The 27,936-nt window shown below is 43.1% G+C and overlaps 1 protein-coding gene across 2 annotated transcripts in view; it reads right to left on the reverse strand.

The window, feature by feature from the left end:
* LOC138958141 (MAM and LDL-receptor class A domain-containing protein 1-like) overlaps positions 1 to 27,936 on the reverse strand; it is a 75,123-nt gene that overhangs the window by 21,220 nt on the left and 25,967 nt on the right. For both annotated transcript variants that reach the window (XM_070329221.1, XM_070329220.1), the window contains exons 5-13: positions 22,004 to 22,076; positions 21,135 to 21,252; positions 15,412 to 15,587; positions 13,219 to 13,443; positions 12,638 to 12,814; positions 11,977 to 12,138; positions 10,169 to 10,289; positions 9,401 to 9,566; positions 5,656 to 5,755 (exon numbers count right to left, since the gene is read on the reverse strand). In XM_070329221.1, the coding sequence (XP_070185322.1) occupies positions 5,656 to 5,755; positions 9,401 to 9,566; positions 10,169 to 10,289; positions 11,977 to 12,138; positions 12,638 to 12,814; positions 13,219 to 13,443; positions 15,412 to 15,587; positions 21,135 to 21,252; positions 22,004 to 22,076 (1,318 nt within the window). The remainder of the gene's footprint in view (positions 1 to 5,655; positions 5,756 to 9,400; positions 9,567 to 10,168; positions 10,290 to 11,976; positions 12,139 to 12,637; positions 12,815 to 13,218; positions 13,444 to 15,411; positions 15,588 to 21,134; positions 21,253 to 22,003; positions 22,077 to 27,936) is intronic.

A 27,936-nucleotide genomic window follows, 5' to 3' on the forward strand; every position in this document is an offset into this window, starting at 1 on the left:
TGTACGTGTACACTAGAGCCAAACGGAAAAGTGGGTTGCTATAACTTGCAATGAATTCAAATAACAAGTATGATCATCAAACGTGTGTACGTGTACACTAGAGCCAAACGGAAAAGTGGGTTGCTATAACTTGCAATGAATTCAAATAACAAGTATGATCATCAAACGTGTGTACGTGTACACTAGAGCCAAAAATAGTATCTCCTGGTGTTTGTCTTAAATTCTCTCTCGCCAAGGCATTTCCATAGACAATACAAAACACATGCCAAAAATGATAGACCTTCTGCGAAATATACTAGTGCATGGTTTCCGCTTCTTTGCGCACATGGTCTCATCTGATCATCAAACGTATGTACGTGTACGCTAGCGCCAAATGAGAAAGCGAGCTCCTATAACTTGCCATGCATTCAAATAACAAGGTCTGATCATCAAAGGTGTGTACGTGTACACAAGAGCCAAAAATAGTAGCTCCTGGTCTTTGTCTTAAATCTCCCGTCTTTGCGCACATGGTCTCAATTTGCAAACACCACGTTGAGGTCCGTGATGAAACTTTGCCAGTTACATATCACCCTTGCAAACTAGAAGTGAAATTAAAAAAACCACTAAACAATCCACACCTTTTACGCCTGAAGTCAAGTTCCGACCGGAAGTCACGAGCACGCATGTCAAGAACACAATGGCGGCGGTGGTAAGACCGGATGGAAGCGGAAGAAAAAAGTGCGGATACATTTTACAAGAAACGCAGATACCTTTGGCGCCAACTCACTCATGTCTCCGTCCCTGTCCCTACTACTGACCAGCAAGACGCGTGCGTTCACTGTCCTGACGCAGCGGTGTCATCCCCGGATACGCTTCTTCAGCCTCGCTGTCGTGAAAGCCCTCGGAACGAGGACAGCTGCTTCCGAGTCAGTTTCCGTCGTGTCTATCTCGTCGCCGCACATGTTCCTTTCTGGTCACACCTTCGCACCACTACATGTACCACCGGACTCGCATCCTATACTCAGTTACAAGATGCCTCGATTACGATGGTTTTAAGTGTAGAACTTCACTGACTTCAGATAACTAGTTACTACAACTACGACCACTACCACTACTTGTACTACTACTTATTCTCCTCCTCCTCCTTCTTCTACTGCAACGACGACGACGACGGCAACGACTACTACTGCTACTTCTGGTACTACCTCTACGACTACTACTACTTATACTACTCCCCTTCCTCCTACTTATACTACAACGACGATGTACTACTACTACTACTACTAATAATACGAGAATTTATAACGCGCACTATCTGCTGAATTAGTTTTGGGAAAGAAGAAATTGATCCCAGGAATATCATCAGACGTCAACAGTCGGCAAATCGCCCAAATCTTTGCCGTCATTTCTGCACATCCGCTGAACTGTTTTCCATTGTGGGGGAAAGGTGACGTTTGGGAATGCACTAAACTTCAGAGCATTGCCGAAACTTTTATGGCCATTTCGGCAAATTTGCCCCCCAAATAAATCCTATCAATGTCTCTGTGTCTTGATGGTTTCTTTAGGCACAAAGTAACAACAATGTTTAAACAGATACTTTCTAAGACGCCATTTTCGACCAGTTTCTGGCAATTTTAAAGACATTGGACACCGACTTCGCTTGTAAGTTATATTCAGCTAATATTTTGCTTGTGCGAATGCAACACGACATTCCGGATCTGCGACAAGGCAAATATTTTGTGCCCAGTCGTGAATTTGAAGAGGAGGGCAGAGGTGCGTACATTTCGACATGACTTTCAAATACAGTTCGTCTTTTTAATCAAGGAGAAAAAACCCAAGAAAGGTTAATTCGTGGAACGTTTAATTATAGACAAAAACGAAGCATTCACACGTACATATACGTCTACCTATTGGTCTTTGTAGTGGACGGATATAGACAGACAACAACAAAACAAAACATAGATAATAATGAGGCAATGAGAGCAACGTAGCTGAAAGGTATTGACCTTGATTGCTACATCAAGATGGACACAATTCAAAATCAAGCACAAAGAGTGTGCGGAAATACTAACTTCCATACTTCCATGCCGATTTTTATAGCCCCTACCCACCACCCCCCCCCCCCCCCTTCTCTCTCAATTCCCAATGTAAACAGAAAGGTGTGATCCCTATGAACCCGTTGCACTGACAGAAGCCGTAGAGGCTGCTCAGGATACCCAATATTGGTGGAGTTGCGGAAGGAATAGGAAGCTCATCGCCGTATATCTGGGTCGCAGCACAGAACGCGCCACAGTGGTCTCATTGTTCCATTTTGGGTCTGATGGCTACAGCCAAACCTCCGTTTCTTAGCGGCTAGATAATATTATGTTTAAAATTGATTCGTATTTTACAAATACATGAGTTCGTATTTTTTCAATAGTGACACACAGTGATAAACGATGAAAGAAATACGTGATACACAATGACTTGCTTCGCTTTTTTTATATTTAGTCAAGTTTTGACTAAATATTTTAACATCGAGGGGGAATCGAAACGATGGTCGTGGTGTATGTGCGTGTGTGCGTGTGTGCGTGTGTGTGTGTGTGTGTGTCTGTGTGTGTGTGTAGAGCGATTCAGACTAAACTACTGGACCGATCTTTATGAAATTTGACATGAGAGTTCCTGGGTATGAAATCCCCGAACGTTTTTTTCATTTTTTTGATAAATGTCTTTGATGACGTCATATCCGGCTTTTCGTGAAAGTTGAGGCGGCACTGTCACGCCCTCATTTTTGAACCAAATTGGTTCAAATTTTGGTCAAGTAATCTTCGACGAAGCCCGGACTTCGGTATTGCATTTCAGCTTGGTGGCTTAAAAATTAATTAATGACTTTGGTCATTAAAAATCGGAAAATTGTAAAAAAAAATAAAAATTTATAAAACGATCCAAATTTACGTTTATCTTATTTTCCATTATTTGCTGATTCCAAAAACATATAAATATGTTATATTCGGATTAAAAACAAGCTCTGAAAATTAAATATATAAAAATTATTATCAAAATTAAATTGTCCAAATCAATTTAAAAACACTTTCATCTTATTTCTTGTCGGTTCCTGATTCCAAAAACATATAGATATGATATGTTTGGATTAAAAACACGCTCAGAAAGTTAAAACAAAGAGAGGTACAGAAAAGCGTGCTATCCTTCTTAGCGCAACTACTACCCCGCTCTTCTTGTCAATTTCACTGCCTTTGCCATGAGCGGTGGCCTGACGATGCTACGAGTAAAATGGCATTGCGTTCAGTTTCATTCTGTGAGTTCGACAGCTACTTGACTAAATATTGTATTTTCGCCTTACGCGACTTGTTTAAGGATTCTTTTAGGCACGATATGGTAGGCTACTGTTGGCATTTGTTTTTGCGAGCAAAGCTAAGTAAGGGCTTTTATTGTGGTCAAGAAAAGGCGATCAACCCTTTGAATAAACTCTTGCAGGAGGAAACAGGTTCAAAGCGTACTATCCGATTGATTGTTCTAAGGTGACTCTTCTTACCATGTCAACAAATCGTGTTCAATTTTCGCCTGACTTGCATGAAATCGTTTCATTGATGCTCACGTCTTCTCGTGGGGCAAGTGGCTAGCGTCTTAGCTTAGCTTGACTGAGAGAAACGAACGTCAGCATCCCGCTTGCAGCCAGTTTAGTCTAGCTCTGAGGTTACTTACAGCACAGTGGTTTGGTCACGTAAGGTCTGAACTTAAAGGGATAATACCTAAGGAAACAGGCCCTCAGATCGCTTCCAAAGTTATACCATAAGATTCCGCGTTACAAATATTGCTACCGCGTAGGAGGACTGCAAAGAGAAGTCTTTTAAACGCCTAATTAAATGTCGTGGATCGGCAAATAAAGACCACTCTTTGCAATGGTTAGTTTTGGTTGCTTTCACTGACATACTGCCCTTGTTTGTGTTCATGATGCTTGTTTCTAGGCGGCCGCGTCACATAGGGCGGTAGTCGTTGCCGCCGAGTGGCTCTTCTCGACTACTTTTTGTTTCCAACACGCGAGAGAATTAGCGCCCCGAAGCGCATTCTTTCACTTTGATTTAATTAATACTTGTGGTGCGTTTTGGATTAAATCGTGCCGTGTGCGGCTAGATTAAGGTACAGTGGATTCCAAAGATTTTTCAGATTCGTCAAATTCACCAGACCCCCCCCCCCCCCCTAAATGGTCAGATCAATCGTATCCCTTTAAAGTGGAACTCGTTGACACGATAGTGTATAATGATATGGGTGTTCACTTTAAATTAACACACCATGATGCCCGGCATTCTTAGTTCCCCGGCAATTCGAATGTCTCTGTACTTTCAATGCTATTTTAACGAGACAAGATTTTCCCCTTCAGTTGCTGAAGAAATATGTCACAAAAAAGCGCCAAATCTGAAAAAAATATCATTATCTCTCACAACTAAGTGGGATTCAGGATACGATGTAATGCGACTCAAAGTCTTCATGAATTATTTTTGTTTAGAACATACGCACGCACGCACGGACACACACACACACACACACACACACAAACACAAACACACACACACACACACACACACACACACACACACACACACACACACACACACACACAGTGACACACTTACACACAGTGACACACACACACACACACATGCGTCTTCCTCTTCATCTTCATTCCCCAGCAAAATACATTCAGCCAAACGTGACTGAACCTTAAAACAAGTTTAGGTTAACAATTGGCTTGAATCTCGGCAAAGCGGTCCCCTCGCTTTAAAGCCAACAAGAGAAGCCCAAATATAGCTCTGGTTGCATAGTACTACAGATAAGCAGTATTAATTAAGTCAGTCAGGCGAGTCAAGGTCATCACAATTATAATTTTGTCTTCGGAAATAGTAATAGTACGTGCCTACGACGTTTACGCGCGAAAACTATAAATCAACAGACGTTTGTTTTTTTACAACGCACGCACGCACGCACGCACTCACGCATGCACGAACTAGATTTATTAAGCAGTCGAAAGACAACAAGCCAAAAAACACACAAAAAACCCTCCTCTCTCTCTCTTCACAAGACAAGTTAAAAAAACAACACACACACACATATCAATACCCATCAACCCTCACGGCTTTTTTCATAACCTTTGACGAGATCCGACATTCTAGAAATGGATGCAAAAGATTACGATTTGTTCGAATTAGATTTTTGGGCGGTGAAGATTTTGAACGGCAATGGAAAAAGTGCTCTATATGTCGCGCATGTGTGTGTGTGTGTGTGTGTGTGTGTGTGTGTGTGTGTGTGTGTGTGTGTGTGTGTGTGTGTGTGTGTGTGTGAGAAAGAGAGACACAGAGACAGAGAGAGAGTTTATGTCGGAGAGGTCAGCATGCCAAATTGAAATAGAACAAAATGTAACCACAATCCGAACACGAAAGCATCATCGGTCTTTTCAGAACATAAAATACGCACAGATACGCCGGATTCGGAACATGACATACGAAATACATGTCTGTGAGTCACGTGACCATGAGTAAAAGCGGCGGTTTGTTACTTAAGTTTTACGTCCTCACAGGAACTAGAGCCTATTAGGGACATGAAGTGTTTATCTGCTCACAAAAAAAAAAAAAAAAGCGGCGATCAAGCTGACGATAAATGTACCAGTGTCTTCGTACTTACTGGTGTCTAGCTGCGTGAGGCTGTTGCATGGACCAATAAGAACGTCATCCACCGCAATGTCACCCAGGTACCCGTTGCCTCTCACCGCTTCCAGCACAATCTGCAATACAAATAAGGTCACTGCCATGTCAAGGTAGTCTTGGCTGACCCAGACTACATAATTATACCAAGACAACATATAAAGCAACAACAAATAAAATATGATTAATCACTGTCTCGCTTGTGTCCTCCGAACGAGCTTTAGGACAATTTGTCAGATAAACTTATTTTCTGTTGGCCCCCTATATTACGTGTTCGTCTGTCTCTTCGTAACCTTTTGTTTTTTCACAATTAAAAGTTCCTATAATATACCTTGCTTATTTTTTTTATTTTGGTACATGCGCATACGAGAGATCACGTGTTTCCGCCCACCATCTTGGCGTGCAATCGACCGTGGCGTTACCTAACAGGCTTGGTTGAATTTGTATCTTGTGTTGTTTACAAGACAAGTTAACTGGCTATGAACGTTTCTTGCCGTTGGTCTTATTTTGTGAACGCTCGACACAAGACATAATTCAGAGATGTAAATCAAAAATGCTCAAAAAGGAAAAAACCAAACGATTGAAAGTTTTAAAATGTGATAAAATGTCAAGATTCCCTGGCTGAAACAGGCGTTTGATCACACATACTGTGTTAACTGCTTCAAAGTAAATAAAATATAAACAAAACAAATAAAAAATGTGTCCAACTGTTCGTACCAAAAGTGATTACATGAACCAGTCAGTTAAACAGGGATGAATTCCTCATAAAAAGAGAAAGAATCTTCTTAATGGGCAAAAATAGCCGCTATCAAATTGCCTACACTCGCCGTCATGAAAAATATATTCAAGCACATACACATATCCCCCTCCACACACACACACACACACACACACACACACACACACACACACACACACACACACACACACACACACACACACACACACACACACACACACACACACACACATATAATCTATATACTGTCGTTAAATATCCGCGACATCCTGCACAAGACAGGAACTTTTGCAAAGTTGCAAACACAAGTTTACTACATTACCGTTAACTACTTGTCTCGTGATAAAGCAACAGTTAGAAACGTAGAACAAGGGAAGCAATCCAGATTTTAGCCATTTCCCCCTTGACTTGTTTGGACCAAGTCTTATCAGCAGCACCTTAGCCAGGAACCCCTTGATCAATAATTATGTTTGTGAAACCACCACGTTTTACTGCTCCAGACAGCCACAACTGTTATAGTTCGGTCAGTAACCGTTCCTAGTTTTGTAATCAACCACACTGTGCTGGCGTCACAACGAGCGTTTGGGTTTTCAGGGCGTTGCCTTCGAGACTCCATTAGGTCTTATCTTGGCTAACCGAGACAACGACAGGAGCTGGTTCCTTGTTGACAGTGTTGTTGCCAAGCAACGGACAGATAGTGAAGGGGGAGTATTGGCCCTTGACCTCAGTGAGCTGACCATTTTCTGTTGTGAGGCGGTAAAGTGCAGACAAAGGGCGCTACAGGTCTGTGAAAAAAAAATTGGCTTTGTCAGCGTAAATAAGTGATTGAAGTTGTCAGAGTTGGCCAAAAGGAATCTGAAGTTAATGGAAGAATCTGCGTCAAGTTCTTTTCACTCACCCTTTCGGATAATCTTGCTCAAAGAGTTTTTGTTTAGCTTTTAGCCATTAAAAGCTTGTTGACAACATTTTTGGTTTTATTCCTATCGAAGTCGACCAAAAAAGCTAACTCAAAAAGCTAACTCCGAATCAGCAATTTAAAAAAAATTTGAACCGAAACTAACGTGTATGTCTCATGAGTAGATGAAAATTCAGTTATAATACGCCACGAAGTTCCATGTTTTTCAACGATTTTGTGGGCGTTAAAATTAATCACCTGAAAGCTTTTTAGACATCACTGGGGAGTTGATCAACGCGCTGACGTGCATAAATTGATGTCATGATTTGTCACAGTGATACGCCTACACACGGACACAGATGAACACTCTAGGATACAGACAAACACAGACGAATACACGAGGTCACAGACGAACACACGCGGACACAGACGAGCACACACGGACGGAAACTGATGACAGACGGACGGCTGTAGATACACCTGAATGAACAAGAGCTCTCACAAACAGAGAGATCTTTGAAAAGTGCTTCGTACTTCCTTAAAAAGAAAACATTTACACAACAGTCACAGACAGACTCTCTCTCTCCTCCCCCTACCACCCCTGCACATTTCCTCTCCCAACCACTTACCGCATAGTGTCAGAGTCGCTGAAGTGCAAACATTCATATAACATTCACAATACAATCAGAGTCGCTGAAGTGTAAACATTCATATAACATTCACAATACAATCAGAGTCGCTGAAGTGTAAACATTCATATAACATTCACAATACAATCAGAGTCGCTGAAGTGTAAACATTCATATAACATTCACAATACAATCAGAGTCGCTGAAACTGTGTAAACATTCATATAACATTCACAATACAATCAGAGTCGCTGAAGTGTAAACATTCATATAACATTCACAATACAATCAGAAGCGCAGGCAGACAAACGTTCTCCACCTCCAAAAACAGACAGATTGGTAACGATCGAAAACCAAGAATCAAAATACAAGAATAGTAAGGTTCTGGAACGTTTTAATTGTAACAAAAAAGGCATTCACGATTACATGGACCCAATAAATGAAGGGAGAACTTATCTCAGAAAGCGTTGGTTGTGGACAGTCTCTGGCAAGACACACGATTTCTGAGATATCTTTTTCACTTCATTTATTTATTCGTCTGTTTGTTCTTTATAAAGACCATGTACTCGTGAATGTCTTGTTTTGTTAAAAATGAAACAGCTCCAGTACGTTATAGTCTCGCCGAGGGGCGGGTGGAGGACGTTTTTGTACTAATCGTCTTGAACAACTTTTCTTCTTTAGCACTATTCAAAAGTTGCTTAGATTTGTCTAAATACAGTCGAACCTACCATGGAGACCACCTGTCCATAAAGACCACCTGCCCATTAAGACCGCCCCAAAGAATCCCCGACGGTTTTTACGACTATATAAATCACCTGTCCATAAAGACCACTTGTCTAAAGAGACCACTTTTGGTATAGTCCGACCGAAGGGCTTGCGGAAGACGTTTTTATTTACAGTCGAACCTGTCTAAAGAGACCACTCAAGGGACTGAGCAAAAGTGGTCTCTTTAGACAGGTTCGACTGTAAATAAAAACGTCTTCCGCAAGCCCTTCGGTCGGAATATACCATTTTTAATTTTTAAAAATTTTAATTCTGTTTGTTTGTTTGTTTGCTTTACGCCCAGCCGACCACGAAGGGCCATATCAGGGCGGTGCTGCTTTGACATAATTATAACGTGCGCCACACACAAGACAGAAGTCGCAGCACAGGCTTCATGTCTCACCCAGTCACATTATTCTGACACCGGACCAACCAGTCCTAGCACTAACCCCATAATGCCAGACGCCAGGCGGAGCAGCCACTAGATTGCCAATTTTAAAGTCTTAGGTATGACCCGGCCGGGGTTCGAACCCACGACCTCCCGATCACGGGGCTGACGCCTTACCACAAGGCCAACCGTGCCGGTATTTACTTTTTATAATTCCTTTCTCTTCTAGCCACTTTTGTTCTTTTGATTCTGAATTTTGGAACGTTGACAGTCTCTTTGTTTTTGGATTTATTTTTTCTCCTAGCCACTGACCGCGAAGTGTGAGAGTCGCTGAAGCGTGATGGCGGCCAGTATCCAGTCTGTACCCTGCTCCCCGGTGCGCGTGAAGACCAGGGAATCGTGCACGGGCTGTCCGCTCATGTCACGCTGGTACACGTTCAGGGCGCCCATCTCCTTGCCGTGCATACAGTAGTAGAACCTGAACAAGGCAAGGCAAAGAATTTATTTCAGGAAACCCCATGGGGTTACATGAACAAACGAAAGAAAAAGAACAGAAAAAGGAAAAAAACGCTAACAGTTTCAACATACACATAAGCTTAGTCCGGTAAAAATATAACATGATGTATCAGTGTGACAGTGTCAAGACCAGAGTATAATCGTGCACGGGCAACCCGCTCATGTCTCGCTGGTACACGTTGAGCGTGCCCATTTCCTTGCCGTGCAAACAGTAGTAGAACCTGAACAGAGGGAGTGATAACAGGATGCATCAGTGTAACAGTGTCAAGACCAGAGAATCGTGCACGGGCTGCCCGCGCATGTCACGCTGGTACGTCAGCATGCCCAGGTCTTTGCCGTAGTTTTAAAACCTTCTTTGTACAGTGATAGACCTGGTTGAAAATAGTTTTCAAGTAATGAGCTTGCAATGTGAACTCAGAAGAAAAAAAAAATTGCATCGGTCTCGAATAACAGTATTAGCTGGAGAAGATAAAAAATGATAACCAACCAACCAACCAACCAACCAACCAACCAACGAGCAAACCTACTCTTCATTTAAAAAAACCACCGTGGCTCATCACTCACATCATGCAGACTCTGGGCCCGCCACGCATGGATGCGGAGTCGTTGAAAATCATGGGTTCCGACAGGATGCGGGACCGGTCGCCTTGCTTGACGGAGGTCGTCTCCAGGTAAATGTACCAGCCTGCACACACCGTATCAGTGTGGAATCCAATGTAAAGCTTTTTTTTTTTTTTTTTTTTTAATTTTAAATGACCTCAGTTGCATGCAGGATGCTTCAACCCATATTTTTTGCCCGATTGTTTTTTTTTGTTTTGTTTTTTTTAAGGCGGGGAGCATCCTTCTTCCTTGGTCTTTTTCTGTATAACATAATCAACTTTATATTATTCAAAACATAAACTTCTGTCTAATGTTTAACTCTAATTCCAATAAAATACGTAAGTCTAACTTCTTCCCATACTTAATTTTTCCTATAATCCAATGTAAAGCTAATATCTTCTGTTTGCCTACCGTTAGGAACGTAATTGTTTGCACACACCCACGGCCCCACAATTCCAAGCTACTCACCACATTTGCGCTCAATTGACCCCAGAGTACCAGAGATACAGTCTACACTCTTGAAGATACAAACAAACAAACAACCAGAGCGAATCCTAAATAGCCGTTTTATGCTTTGCATAAAGGGGGCTATAATTAGACTGCCAACGTTCCAAAATTCAGAATCAATAAACAAGAAAGGTATGTTATTGGAACGCTACGTTGACTAATCTTCCATTAAAAGACCGCTGGATTGACGATCAGTGAACGCAACGTTTTGTTTTGTTATAAATATAACGTTGGAATAACATACCTTTCTTGTTTTTTGATTCCGTATCAGTATGGGTGTCAATGTGCTCAATGATGATCAGTCTGTAGTGCAGAGTACAATAATGGCCTTCATTCATGAGCATGGGCTTGAACAGCTAAACCGTATTTTGCATCCGAGAATCAAAGAAAATGTTGTTTTAAACAACATGTTACATGAGATTTACATATTCATATATAATTACATACGCAGTAATTTTATGTATGAAAATTATGATCGAGTTTTCAGCTGCATTTCTGTGAAAAGAAAATTCATTCATTGGCATCAAGCATTGTCCCACGAGACTACGCTTTGCCAATGAATGAATTTTTTCTGCTCATAAATACAGCTGAACAATCGTTCATGGATAAAGGTATTTTGCTTACTCTTCGTAGTTTATTAGTTAATGTTATCCTGTGCGTCCTTCTTTGAACTTTTCTATTTATAACTGGCAGGGGAAACGGGGAAACTTAAAAACAGTATTTGATATCCCTCACCAAAGCTAGAATAAAAATAGACACGTACTCAAACCGTTGGTCCTTCCCTTTTCCCATTGGAGCGTCACCCTTTATTCAACTGAATATTTTTCCAATTGTAGAGGTGGTTGCAAACACATTTGACAGCTAGCCGATACAAGGCTCAAAGGCGACTTTCCAACTTGTCATCTGTATGTACACATGCACACACGGACACTATAGTTTTGAGAAGAGCATTTGGCTTTGCCTTAGCCGCTAGGGTCGGTGTAACTTATACCTTTTCATATCAGTCTGCCTTGAAGGTGAGCAAAGATGTCCATAACAGCGCGGTGCAGTTTCCTTAATAGAGGATGCAGTGTTCGCTTTGGAACTGAGGCGCGTCAGCCGCGACGGTACCTGAGCTAAACATTGTCACGTACTGCTCGCAGCCCAGAACACGGCACTGTGACCCCCCCCCCCCCAATCCCTTTACCTCTCTCGCCACCATCCGCCCTACCCTTGGTCTCATAACTAAATAAAGATGTCTGCCCTTCGTCTATCATGTCCTATACCTTCTGCCGAGCCCATGGTGTGGTCCTCCATCGGCCCGGTGCCGTTGGACGGAGTGGAACGGGTATGTAGCGTCCAGTTCAGGGTGGCCGTGGTGTCCGTCACCCACCCGCACATGTCTCGGGTATCGTAGGTACAGATATGCAACTCCCCCTTCGGGTCCGCTATACACAGGGATGTTTGAATTTACTTTTTTTTTGTTTTTTTTTTGAGGCTGCCAAGCCCATCATTGTGGGGCGTTGAATCAACTAACATACGCATCCGTCCACACACAGTGTATTTTCAATCATCCTTCAACATTTGCCACTCAAGGAAAACTAGAAAAGTATGATTCATAACATAAATAAAAGGCACTTACGGATGTAAATGAAGGTACTTACTACTACCACAGAAACTTTAAATATATGCTAACATTTCTTTTAAAGTCACATTTCTGATGTAAACGGCAAACAGACAAGATATATGTACATTCACAACATTAGGGGGGGGGAGGGGGGGGGGGAGAGTGAAGGCATTGCCAAGGACCCTCATTTGGTAATCCAGTCCAATTTCAAATGCAGTCTACTCCACTAGCAAAACCTGTCTACCAGGCACTGCTCCCAAACCAACCAACGCATTAAACTAAATAATTGTGAGAAATAAATAAAAATTAATATTACTGACGTAGACACGACGGCAGGTTTCCGGTCCACTGGCCAAGGTCCAAACAGAAGCGCCCTCTACTGCCGTAGAGCTGGTATCCATGGTTACAGGAGAAGAAGACAGAGGCACCAACCTGGAACGACTCCCCGCTCCTCAGCCCGTTCTGCGGCACGCCGGGGTTCATACAGTGCGTGATGTCTGCAGAAACAAATTCATTTGAAAATCTTTTCTTTTGTTTAATCAAAATGTTCTTCAAATAATTATATGACATGAAACAATTGACAGCATGCAGCAAGGACACGAACTCAAGCAAAAGCTTATTTTACGTGACCAATCTTTTTCTTGACGGAGAGCCGGAGTGGCATTGTGGTGAGGGTGGTTGACTCTCCCACTGGCGGTCGGGGTTCGATCCCCACTCCGGGCGAATACAAATGCCCGAAAAAGGTCGAGAAAACTGGGTCTTAAAAAGGAGGGAGTCTTAAAATGGGGTAAATTTACAGAGGTTGTGAACAAAAAAGGTCTTAAAAGGGAGGAAGTCTTAAATTGGGGGGTCTTAAAAAAAAGGGGGGGGGGGTCAACTGTATAAGAAAAAGAGCACGTACTGCACTTGTACAGACGTTTCAACTTGATGACGTCGGTCTCTGACAGCTTGACCCGCTGTCCCATCTCCACCCCCGGCGCCAGCGGTTGTGTGGCGTTGATGGTGATGCGGTTGCGGTCCCTGGCGAAGGTGTTGTTCTTGTAATGCATGACTGACCCGTAGTCATACACCGTGTCCAGCGTGTCGATGGTGGCGATGTCGTACTTCTCAAAGTTCGTTCTGTGCTCTGCAGTACAAAGGTGGTGGGTGGATCAAATGAGTCAAAATTATAAAAAGGGAGATAGGGGGGGGGAATAGAGAGAGAGAGACTGAGAGAGAGAGAAAACAGAGACGGAGAGAGAGAGAGAGAGAGAGAGAGAGAGGGGGAGAGAGAGAGAGAGAGAGGGAGAGGGAGGCACACAGACAGACAGACGGACAAAGACAGAGAGACAGGCAGACTGAGAGAGAGAGGGAGGCAGACAGACAGAGAGAGAAAGACACAGACAGACAGACAGGGAGACAGACAGACGGAAGGAGACAGAGGAAGGCAGATAGACAGACATACAGACATACAGTGACATACAGAGTTTTTTGGGTTACATTCCACCCTCGCCCGATTAGGGACAACTCTACATTAGACAAAACGCCGAGTGCACTAGGGCCATCTACATAACACCGAGTGCACTATGGCATCCTGCATCCTAGAGCTGTTCCACTTAACAGGCGCAATGTTGCTCCCGATTAGGGACAAGTCTACATTAGACATTACACCGAGTGCACTAGGGTATCCTGCATTCTAGAGCTGTTCCACTTAACCGGAGCAATGTTGCTCCTAATGAAGGACAACTCAATTTAGACATAACACCGAGTGCACTAGGGCCCCCAGAGTTGTTCCCCTTACCCGGCGCAATGATGAGAGACGGCTATACATAAGACATAACACCGAGTGCACTTTTGGGCCACCTAGAGCTGTTCCCCTTACCCGGCGCAATGTTACTCCCGGATTGCAGACGTTCGAAGTACTGCGCAAGCGCATGAGTTTCATCATTCGCCATCACACCAGCCTTTCGCCCGACTCTTTTTTCCATACAATACAACTCAGTCAAAATCATCTGTCTCTCTCCCACAATCTTACTGCACATTCTCACCACTCTGTCAAGAACATTGCGGTTTTTGGTGCTCAGACCACCAAACCAACAGACAAAACCAAATGTTTGTTTGTTTGTTTGCTTAACGCCCAGCCGACCACGAAGGGCGGTGCTGCTTTGACATATAACGTGCGCCACACACAAGACAGAAGTCGCAGCAAAGGCTTCATGTCTTACCCAGTCACATTATTCTGACACCGGACCAACCAGTCATAGCACTAACCCCATAATGCCAGACGCCAGGCGGAGCAGCCACTAGATTGCCAATTTTAAAGTCTTAGGTATGACCCGGCCGGGGTTCGAACCCACGGCCTCCCGATCACGGGGCGGACCCCCAATTACCACTAGGCCAACCGTGCCGGTACACAAAACCAAATGTAAGCACAGGTTCAATACAACTTCTGTAAACAGTGTGTAACATGTTTGAGTTCACATTAAAGACCAAGATACACGATCGGTTTCGCACGTACGTTTGAGACCGACCGCCCGAAACTGACCACAAACCGATCGTGTGGCATCCGAACCGTACGTCTGACACTCTAGACAGCATCCGCCTCGGTCCGTCCGTTCGAAATACAGCTGGATCTATTCCGAACGTATGGCAAGCATCCTCCAGCCAATGGGCGCACGTCTTTCAGTCGACACCCACTTTGCAAATGGCTGTCAGTTCAGCATCAAAACGTTTTGATTAGGCATCGAAATATCTCATCAACCTGAATCTTGGCGACGAGTTGGAATCTATGGAACCATGGAAGTAAAAACAACAAAAACCAGCAACTTCGAGACCTGTTCCTGCTGTCCATGCAGCAGACTTCCACGTCAAATGTGGGGTAAAACGACCTTCACCTCGTACGTCTCAGGAGCATGGTGTGGCAAGCGTTCCGTTCCTCTGAGACGATCAGGTCTGACCCGTCCGTCTCAAACGTACATGCGAAACCGATCGTGTATCTTGGCCTTAAGAGATATCAGCGTCTGTAAGCAATACATCCGTACGTGGCTGACATATTTTGTGGACAGATTTAGTGTTCACCGAGTGCACTAAGGCACCATAGAGCTGTTCCACTTACCCGTCGCGATGTTGCTCCAGATGATAGAGATGTAGTTGTCGCGGTCAGGGCGCGAATGCTCGTGCCAGAAGCCCAGCGCGTGCATCAGCTCGTGCAGAATGATGCCGTTGGCATAGCAACCGTCCCCCAGGATGACGTGCTGCTGACCGCCAATCCTTCCCACTGAGCTGCTGCATCTGCATTCACAGTGACCACAAGGTAAAGAAGTGCACACCTTGCGGTTGGAGTGCACCTGCACCTGACCACAAGGTAGAATGGAGTACCCCCGCACCTTGCCAAATAGACGATTTTCATAATGTCTCCGTCGGGTTGGTATGGGTTGTAAAAGAGTGAATGCCCTTGCTTTTCCTCGGACAAATAACTTCACACGTGCTCCTGTCCACGTGTTTTCGACACCCCTTCGCTAGTGATTGGCCCCTCCAATGTTTGTCCGAGTTAAAATCAAGGGCGTTCACTCTTTCACAACTCATAGGAACCCTAGTTATTTTCGTAATTTGTCTATTGTGAAGAATGGCAAACTTGATGACAAGGGTGCACCTGCACCTGACTACAGTGCAACGAATTGCAAACGTTATGGTGAGTGTTCACCAGCACATTAAACATAGACTGCAGTAACCACTGACAAGAAAAGCATTGTAAACCCCTCAGTCACCTTGCTGTATAGTATTGTAAAGCTAAGGTCCCACTATCACGAATATTTTGGCGAACCACAACGAATTACTATAATTTAGCCACAACGATGTTTGCCACGAATGATTGCGAAAAATCGGCCGAACAAGAACGAAGTTATACGAACCACAACCTTGGCGATTTTCTCCACGAATCCAAAATCGTTGTAGTTCGCCGTCAAAATTCGTCACAGTGGGACCTGGGCTTAAATATTCATGACCAGTAAGACTTCATCTGCACGTGACCACTAGATATGGGTTATATGATAATTCGAGTTTTTACGCCCTCGCGGCTTTTGATAAAATACACAAGTGTATGTGTGTTTAGGTGGTATCAGCCATCTGCACTTATGGCAGGATGACCGAGGTCTTTTACGTGCCACTGTGGTGACACGGGGGTGGAACATGGCTACCGTATCTGGGTCTGCACATAAAGTTGACCCGTGTCCGTCCCGGCGAGTCGAACCTGCTACCTTAGGATCACAAGTCAGCTCTCTACCAACTGAGCTAACCGGGCTCCCCGTTGCTAATGTAACCTAGCGACTGCATCATAACACTGCGAAGGGGAGACGATCTAGCATCTGAGTCTGTTCTTGTTACTGGATTTTTCTCTCCGCAATATTACAATACTTGCCCACTGAGTGTTCTGATGAGGAAGAAAATCAACTGTTTCATCGACTTTAATTCTCCCCGTAAAATGCTCACTTTAGGCCACAAAAAAAAATAGTCTGTTTACGGTAACCCGACCGACCCTATTTTTTTTGTGCGACCCTAGACTTTTTTGTGGCATTTGGGGAAAAAAAAAAAAGTATAACACGAGTATAACACATTGTCTCACATTTTCTCGTAAATGCAAGGGAAACTTGAACATGTACGTACTCACTGTATTATATATTGTCAGTCTTGACACGATAGCCTGTCAATATTTTCTTATTATGCTTTTTGTTTTGTTTGTTACCGCAGATGACCACAGTCGGACCACAGACACTTGGACACGGTGCGGGTTGGGGCTGGGAGTGGGGTATGCAGCTCTCCCGCCTACTGCTACTACTACTACTGAGAACCAGTAGACAAAAGCAGATCCCCCCCCCCAACCCCCACCCTACAGTCGGACCCTACACCTTGCACACCAGGCGCAAAACCATAATGTTTAAAGGCCCACTCCGCCTCGCGTAAACCATCAGTTTTTGATCACACCTAGAGCCCCCCCCCCCCCCCACCCCACCCACCCCACCCACCCCCCACCCCCGCCCCAGCCTTTACGTACACAACAAACATATTTCATTTGTACGCTTACCGCGGGCTGATGTACCAGCTGCTTTCCGATGGGGATGAGAATTTTGTGGTTTAAACAATTTTATTCAGATCATTGCAAATAACAATGCCGCGTACAGTCAATGAAATGAATGGAGCACAACAAGCAAAGCTTATAAACATGCTCGGAAAAAGCGATAGAATATCTGATTTGGCGGACGAATACAACGTATATGGAAAGGTTTATGTGACTCGTAAACGGGGAAAAGAAGGAATAAAAAGTAGTTACTAAAATACAAATATAAAAGCAATAACAGCAAAAGCAGCATGAAATCAACAACACACACACACACACACACACACACACACACACACACACATACACACACACACACACACACACGCACACACACACATACACACACACACACACACACACACATACACACACACACACACACACACACACATACATACACACACACACACACACACACACACACACACACACACACACACACACACACACACACACACACACACACATTCATTCCGAATCGGATCAATGTGAAATAAAGACACCTCACAGAGTCAATACAAACGTATACAAGGTAAGTTCACAAGTACACAAACCGTTTACTGGATGCAATGAACCTATACAACTGGTTAAAAATAAATATATTTTCGCTGACTGACTTGCCATACAGAAGGTCATCTGAGGTAACAAAAAAAAATCATAATAAGAAAATATTGACAGGCTATCGTGTCGAGACTGACAATATATAATACAATGAGTATTGAAACAAGTAGTGTTGCGCATTTTCAAAATAATAACAAGAGGCGAAGCCATCAAGGCTCACGTAAGAAATCGACAAACAGTAACACAAACTCAATCACTCCGTCACACATATACACACACACACACACACACACACACGCACACACACACACACACACACACACACACACACACACACACACACACACACACACACACACACACACACACACACACACACACACACACACACACACACAGAAAGAGCATAGGTGAAACTGTGCAAGAAAGCGAGACACTAGATCTAGATCTGTCTGTCTGCATGTAGCCTACTTACAGGGACACGACTGCCAACAGAGTCTCGGCCCGCTCAAAATAATAATGACCGAGACTTTCAGTACTTCCTTCGCGTGACGTCTCACCCTCTTACGTCATAATGTGACGTCAATGTAATGTGACGTCTTCAAATGTTAGAGTTTCTACCACAGACATACACACGCACAAACACACACACGCACACACACACGCACGCACAGACAGACAAAGTTACGATCGCATAGGCTACACTTACGTGAGCCAAAAATTACATGTGGATGAGGGATCTAGAGTCAAATGTCTGTTAAATAAATCTCCATTGAGGTTACTAATCCTTTAACCTCAGTCTGCAATGAATAATTTCAAAATCACGATCAGATGTGTACATATATATGAGGGAACAGCAGAATCGTTAGAACCAACACATCTTTTAAATAACCCAATTTATTACAAATTCAGTGCCCCATATGGCTTTTTGACCAATCAGGACGGATTCTAGGTGACCCTGTACATGTTATAACGTTCAGGCAGGGACCCTTTTTGTTTATCAAGCTAAAAATGAACAAGACAAAGTAAAAATTTAAATCAGCAATATCAGTGTGATTTATTCTAAAGAATGACACTTCAAATGCTGTCAGATAATACTCTCTTTATCTAAAAAATACCGAAAAGCGTGTTTTGTCGGTGGGTGCTTTACGGAACAGCGAGGCACCGCCCATCCTCTGAGTGTGCAATGCCGACTCGCTCACTTGAAATCGAAATTATCAAAGTTCGGAAAATCAAGTGAAATTGGGTCACTCGCTTTACGTCAAATGTATCTTTACGTCATTTCCCATCCGTCTGGAGTCGGTTCTAAATCTGTCGCTCTCTGTTCAACAAGAAAAAGCGAAGCAACCGAAACGCATGTTCAACATGGCAAAATTGTATAGGCATAGATAAAAATGTCCACCAAAATACCCGTGTGACTTCGAATAATAGGCCGTGAAAAGTAGGATATGCGCCGAAATGGCTGCGATCTGCTGGCCGATGTGAATGCGTGATGTATTGTGTAAAAAAATTCCATCTCACACGGCATAAATAAATCCCTGCGCCTTGAATATGTGCGCAATATAAATTGCATAAAAATTAAAAATAAAAAAAAATAATAACAAATAAAAAAAATCCCTGCGCTTAGAACTGTACCCACGGAATACGCGCGATATAAGCATCATATTGATTGATTGATGTTGTGTGTCAAACGCATTTGACCTGTGAATATTCATCACGTAAGGTGTGTTACTCAGATTGGCTGACCCAGGTCACGAGAATTCTTTGACTGAAAGGCATAATCAGGTAGGAGCGTTCCAGTTCCCATTGCGGCTGTTCTGTCCAATTCGCGGGGTCGCTTCGAAAGTTCTTTTGGTCGAATTAAACGGTAATAAAACCGTTATTTCTAATATGCTGACTGTTAGCAAATGATAACAGACATGTCTCACAAACGATATCAGCATTCGCCTAAAAGGCTCATGCTTGATATCTTTTTTTCTCGACATGTCTGTTATAATTTGCTAACAGTCAGCATATTAGAAATAACTCATAATAATCAGTTTGTTTGATGTTATCTGGAAGCTTATTCAACAGGACAGTAGCAGACAGGAAGAAGGATCGCTTATACAGTTCAGTTCTAAAGCGGGAAATCACTCTGTCAAATGGTTTCCTTTTTCTTTATTTGGTGTTTAACGTCGTTTTCAACCACGAAGGTTATATCGCGACGAGGGAAAGGGGGGAGATGGGATAGGGGAAAGGGGGGAGATGGGATAGAGCCACTTGTTAAGTGTTTCTTGTTCACAAAAGCACTAATCAAAAAATTGCTCCAGGGGCTTGCAACGTAGTACAATATATGACCTTACTGGGAGAATGCAAGTTTCCAGCACAAAGGACTAAACATTTCTTACATACTGCTTGACTAAAATCTTTACAAACATTGACTATATTCTATACAAGAACCACTCAACAAGGGTAAAAAGTGAAGAATTTTATGGGTGAGAAAAGGAAAGTAAAAGGACTTTGGGGAGGCAGAAATAGAGAAGAAACAAGAAAAAGATCCTAATTAGGTTCACGGCATCGAGAGTGATGCGACCTTCTCTCAGAAGTTAGTAGAGAAGGCTCCCCCATCCACCACCCGGGGGACGCGCCTCTACGCCAATTAGGGGGCGCGAGGAAATGGTTTCCGTCTGTGATAAGGGTTTACAGAAGATACAAGTGTTCAGGGGTTCAGACAAATAGGGTGGAGCACGCACGTTCACTAATTTGAAATACAAGATTAGTTTAAGTCTTTGTCGCCTCTCCTACCGCGTGGTGAACCCCGATTCATCATACAACTTTTGATGACTTGTCACTCGGACGACAACAACAACAACAACAACAACAACAACAACAACAACAACAACTTTACGAAAATGTCAAAAAAAATACAACATTGTTTAAGCCAAGAGGAAGAAAAAGAAGAAGAAGAAGAAGAAGAAGAAGAAGAAGAAGAACAACAACAACAACAACAACAACAACAAGGAAATAAAAAGAAGAAGAACAAGAACAAGGAGAAGAACAAGAACAAGAAAAAAAAGAAAGAAAAAAGAACAAGGTGAAGAGGAAAAAGAACAAGAAGAACAAGAACAAAAAAACTAAATAAAGAAGAAGGAGAAGAAGAAGAAGGACCGTTACACACAGACCCCTCAAACTTGACAATGTTGATGTAGTCGGATTCCTTGTTCTTGGGGATGAAGCGGACACAGGACTTGGTCATGATCTCTTCCATCGCCAGTAGCACCATCTGCTGCTCCTGCGAGCCTGGAACAAACACATGCCACTATGGTCACCACTATGTCGCATTTTCCCAATTTGGAAAGTTTTTGTTGTAAAATTGCACAAAAGCCAGATCATTTAACCTACAACATTGCCACTTTGTAGACCGGTCTTGCATAAGCGGAAGGTAATGTACACCGAATATAAAAGAATTATGCCAACAGATGTGGAAGTTATTTGTATTTTTGTGGGTTGGTTTTTTTTTTTTTTTTTTTTTTTTTTTTGGGGGGGGGGGTCACCCTGTACATTTATGTGAATCCTCTAGCCTAAAATTGACCACAAGACATCGTACATGGACTATCACAAGAGAATCAAGAAACAAGAATGGCAGGTTATTGCAAAGGTTAATGATGACTAAACACGTCAGTGAGTAAAAAAGAACAGAAAAGAGTATGATCAAAACGTCATAAATGAGTATTCTTCTTCTCAGGCGCTTTTGTGCTGCACCCCCCGCCCCTCCCCCCCCCCTCCAACAAAAAAAGAGAAGAAGAAAGAGAAGATTTTGGATCGTTACTTAGCAGTCTACCTGCTTTGGAATCTGTGAGATGAAAACTAAAAAAGTTCAGATAGAAAGTAAAGTAGATATGCATGTAGATCTTTGTCGATCGTGAACGAATATTTGTGAGACTGTTAATATCCATAACGTAAGGTGATGATTGGCTGCAGCTAGGTCACGTGTATCATTTGACTGACAGACATAAACAGATGGGCGGGGCCCACAATAAGCAGTACTTACTAAGATTCTCCATGACGTAGGGAACGGTTCTGTTGATCCAGGTCTGGTAGTAGTCCCGTACTGCATTTCTCCGCTGGTGGCAACACAAAATACAGTGAAATCACAAACACCCCACATCTTACAGTTAGGACCAACACAAGATAACGTGTAAATCACAAACACCACACAACTTTCATGATGGTACCAACACAAGATAAAGTGTACATCAGAAAGACCACACGACTTTCATGATGGTACCAACACAAGATACCATATACATCACAAACACCACACATCTTTCATAATGGTGTCTACACAAGATAAAGTGTACACCCCAAACACTACACATTTTAAAGTTAGTACCAACACAAGAAAAAGTGTGCATCAGAAACACTTAAAATATTTCATGAGGGTACCAACACAAGATAAAGTGTACATCACAAAGATCACACATCTTTCATGATGGTGTCTACACAAGATAAAGTGTACATCACAAAGACCACACATCTACCATGATGGTGTCTACACAAGATAAAGTGTACATCACAAAGACCACACATCTATCATGATGGTGTCTACACAACATAAAGTGTACATCACAAAGACCACACATCTATCATGATGGTGTCTACACAAGATAAAGTGTACATCACAAAGACCACACATCTATCATGGTGGTGTCTACACAAGATAAAGTGTACATCACAAAGACCACACATCTATCATGATGGTGTCTACACAAGATAAAGTGTACATCACAAAGACCACACATCTATCATGGTGGTGTCTACACAAGATAAAGTGTACATCACAAAGACCACACATCTATCATGATGGTGTCTACACAAGATAAAGTGTACATCACAAAGACCACACATCTATCATGGTGGTGTCTACACAAGATAAAGTGTACATCACAAAGACCACACATCTATCATGATGGTGTCTACACAAGATAAAGTGTACATCACAAAGACCACACATCTATCATGATGGTGTCTACACAAGATAAAGTGTACATCACACAGACCACACATCTTTCATGATGGTGTCTACACAAGATAAAGTGTACATCACAAAGACCACACATCTTTCATGGTGGTGTCTACACAACATAAAGTGTACATCACACAGACCACACATCTTTCATGATGGTGTCTACACAAGATAAAGTGTACATCACAAAGACCACACATCTATCATGATGGTGTCTACACAAGATAAAGTGTACATCACAAAGACCACACATCTATCATGATGGTGTCTACACAAGATAAAGTGTACATCACAAAGACCACACATCTATCATGATGGTGTCTACACAAGATAAAGTGTACATCACAAAGACCACACATCTATCATGGTGGTGTCTACACAAGATAAAGTGTACATCACAAAGACCACACATCTATCATGGTGGTGTCTACACAAAATAAAGTGTACATCACAAAGACCACACATCTATCATGGTGGTGTCTACACAAGATAAAGTGTACATCACAAAGACCACACATCTATCATGATGGTGTCTACACAAGATAAAGTGTACATCACAAAGACCACACATCTATCATGATGGTACCAACACAAAATAAAGTGAAACCACAAAGACCACACATCTTTCATGATGGTACCAACACATCTTAAAGTTAGTACCAACACAAGAAAAAGTATGCATCAGAAACACTTAGAATATTTCATGATAGTACCAACACAAGATAAAGTGAAATCAAAAACACCACACATCTTTAAGTTGGTACCAGCACAGCATATAGCGTACATCAGAAAGACCCATGCACACACCTTTGACTATGGTACCAACACAAGATGAAGTGTAAATAACAAACACGACATGTCTTTTATCATGGTACCAACACAAGATGAAGTGTAAATAACAAACACGACATATCTTTTATCATGGTACCAACACAAGATGAAGTGTAAATAACAAACACGACATATCTTTTATCATGGTAGCAAAACAAGATAAACAGGACATCACAAACACCAAACACCAAACACCAAACTCCTGTCTTGACAGAAAACATGTGTGTGTGTGTGTGAAAGCCACGAACAGGTGAATAAAGAAGCACGTACAACTGGGTGCCATAGATGTGTCAATTCTATGCATTCTATACATACACTTAATGCATTTCTTACAAATACAAAAGACATATATTAATCACACTCTTGTATTGATGTAAAAATATCATAAAGGATGCACGCACTTACACCATAAATGTCATTTTTAGAATACTGAGATAAAACGCACAAAGTTATGGTTGACACATTTACTTGGTCGAATACTTTGTTTCTTTCAATTTAGTGAAAAGAATCGTAAGAGACAGACAGGCACGGACAGACAATCAGACAGGCACGGACAGACAATCAGACAGGCACGGACAGACAATCAGACAGGCACGGACAGACACTCAGACAGGCACGGACAGACAATCAGACAGGCACGGAGAGACAATCAGACAGGCACGGACAGACAATCAGACAGGCACGGACAGACAATCAGACAGGCACGGACAGACAATCAGACAGGCACGGACAGACAATCAGACAGGCACGGACAGACAATCAGACAGGCACGGACAGACAATCAGACAGGCACGGACAGACACTCAGACAGGCACGGACAGACAATCAGACAGGCACGGAGAGACAATCAGACAGGCACGGACAGACAATCAGACAGGCACGGACAGACAATCAGACAGGCACGGACAGACAATCAGACAGGCACGGACAGACAATCAGACAGGCACGGACAGACAATCAGACAGGCACGGACAGCCAATCAGGCAGGCACGGACAGACAATCAGACAGGCACGGACAGCCAATCAGACAGGCACGGACAGCCAATCAGACAGGCACGGACAGACAATCAGACAGGCACGGACAGACAATCAGACAGACACGGACAGACAATCAGACAGGCACGGACAGCCAATCAGACAGGCACGGACAGCCAATCAGACAGGCACGGACAGACAATCAGACAGGCACGGACAGCCAATCAGACAGGCACGGACAGCCAATCAGACAGGCACGGACAGACAGACAGACAGGCACGGACAGACACTCAGACAGGCACGGACAGACAATCAGACAGGCACGGACAGACAATCAGACAGGCACGGACAGACAACCAGACAGCCACAAAGACAGACTAACGAGAAACAAGGTGATATTAAACTGAAATGTTGCCGAGTAAGGGCAATGTTACACCGAAGAATCGCCTGCTTTGATAGCAACCGAATACACTTGATTGTTAGCAATTAAATGTACTTGATAACGAATTAACAAAAAAGATTGTTAGCAATAAAATGTACTTGATAACGAATTAACAAAAAGATTGTTAGCAGTTAAATGTACTTGATAACGAATTAACAAAAAAATCTAGTGAACGACGAAGAAGAAGAAGAACAAAAAAATTGTTAGCAATTGAATGTACTTGATAACGAATTAACAAAAAAGATTGTTAGCAATTAAATGTACTTGATAACGAATTAACAAAAAAGCTTGTTAGCAATTAAATGTACTTGATAACGAATTAACAAAAAGATTGTTAGCAATTAAATGTACTTGATAACCAATTAACAAAAAAGCAAGGTATGCTATGGGAACGTCTAATTGTGACAAAATTATCCCAATCATTTATTAATACAAAAAAAAAGTACTTGATGGAGGTCCCCACCTGTAAAGGTATTAAAGTAGATTTGCTTTTCATATACATCAGTTTATATTTTCGCTCTGATTTTGAACTCACATCTGAACACATATTGGAGAGAATATTAACACGCGTGCAAGATACAATTTTCTGACACTCCAGTTAACTGAGTCCGAAAGTGAACGAGCGAGAGAAAATGTAAAGGCTCATTCATCTCTTGCAGGTAATCATGTTCACCCCCCCCCTCACCCTCAGGGGTGTCCAGGCGTTCACATTATGCGGTGAAAGTGCTCCACCACCACAGAAGTAACTTCTCGACTTTCAAAAATCGAAGGCAGTGCTTTTGAAATGTCTTAGAATGACAGAGCAGTGCTGTGCCTTTGGTCCAGTTGTGAAAGAAACTGCATGCCAGTGTAGAGAGAACTAAAAGTGAGCTGCTTTGAATAGAGTGCCAAAGAACGAGTAGGCAGCACAGGGGGTGGGGTGGGGGGGGGGGTAGGGGGAGGGGGGGGAGGACCTGCCTAAAGCAGGTAAGGCGGCCGTCGGCTGGGGGAGTTGACGATTGACCTTTTACGTTTTCGTTTCTCCCCTGCGTACGCCCGCCCTACCTGCTTTGGACAGGTTATCTCCCTTGCAGCAGGAGGGGAGATGGAACTCAAACCACAGGCATATGACTCTGGTTTGGTGTGGGGCGGGGGAGGAGGGGGGGGGGGGGTTGAGGGAGTTGCGACTTTCTGAGCTTTAATACAATTATACAGCAAACCATAAAAAAAAACTTGTCTCGCCCCCACCCCCCTCACAACCTAACCCCACCCTTCCCCCCACCCACACCAATCCACCTTAACCGACATGGTTTTTAGGGAGTTGGGGTGGGAGTGGAGTCCCTTAGCTAAGAAAGAGAGAATGCTTCATGTCCTACAGGCTAAATATTTCGCCTTTTAAGGACATAATACATGTTTGGGTTATAGGTCCAATTCATTCTTCTTACTCGGCGTGACGTTATCAAATGGATCGGCTAGCTTTAGCCCTAAGGGGCACAACTCCGCTCATACTCTCTTCGCGCCGCCATATTGGATGCCGTCTTTGTTAGTTTTCTTCATTGCACTCTTGTTCTTTTTGCGTATTTCACTGTGTATGCAGACAAAATGAAGAAAACTGTGCATGCATGAGTCCAAAGGGGATCTGCCTTTTTAACACAACAGCACAACATAAAAAGTAAAGCAAGAATACATTATTATATTCATTCATTTATTCTTTATCTCAAATTACCATGCAGACAGTGCACCACAATTCACAACATAAAGCTCTCAAGACAGGCAAATGAGGTACAATGCAGCTCAGGTAACTACTGCAAAGTATAATTTTCAAAGCATCCTATCACAGTGTTCACTCTAAAGGCACAACCGATGGACAATTGTTGATTAGCGCACTGCACACAGCAAAAAATAACCAGTTATAATCGTCTTCTCCGCTCAGTAACTTCCTTCCAGTTGTCACCCTGATGGTAAACAACTTTAGGGATCCTAAAGTGTGCCTGCTGACTGCAGTTTTTGGCCACACAACGTGTCATTTTCACTTTTGTCGAGTCGCCACCCAACGCTCAAGCACTGTCAGAGATCGTGCAAGGCATCCAACATGGCGGCGGATGACCAATTCCAGAGAGTTACGACCCGTGATTCTCATACCGCGCGCGCCGAGTAGAAATGCTGTTGTTAACTTGAGTTTCTGCAATGGGCCTATATGGCAATTCGAGTTTTACGCCTTCACGGCCTTTAATGAAATACACAAGTGTATGCGTGTTTAGGTGGTATTAGCCATCTGTACTTAAGGCAGAATGACCGAGGTCTTTTACGTACGTGCCAGTGTGGTGACACGGGGGTGGGACATGGCTTCCGTCTCTGGGTCTGCACATAAAGTCGACCCGTGTCCGTCCCGGCCCGAATTCGAACCTGCGACCTTCCGATCACAAGTCCAGTGCTCTACCAACTGAGCTACTGAGCTACCGGCAGCCCCCCAGCCCTTAGCTAAGCCTCATTACATAATCTATATACGAAGGCATAGAAGACTCCCTTCTCCACCCCGCGGTACACCAAACCAGTGCCATGTGCCTGAGACTCTGGAAGCCAGTGGAAGAGTTCCAGACAAGATTTGAAAGGCTACAGAAGTAGAGAGAGCAAGACATGCTACAGGGGCATCTTACTCGACAGGCACCTCGATATGGAGTGGTTGTATGGCAGGATATTGTCCCGTAGCCTCTCTCTGAATACCAACAAT

Source organism: Littorina saxatilis, linkage group LG2 (genome assembly GCF_037325665.1).
Source record: "Littorina saxatilis isolate snail1 linkage group LG2, US_GU_Lsax_2.0, whole genome shotgun sequence".
Lineage (NCBI taxonomy): Eukaryota > Metazoa > Mollusca > Gastropoda > Littorinimorpha > Littorinidae > Littorina > Littorina saxatilis.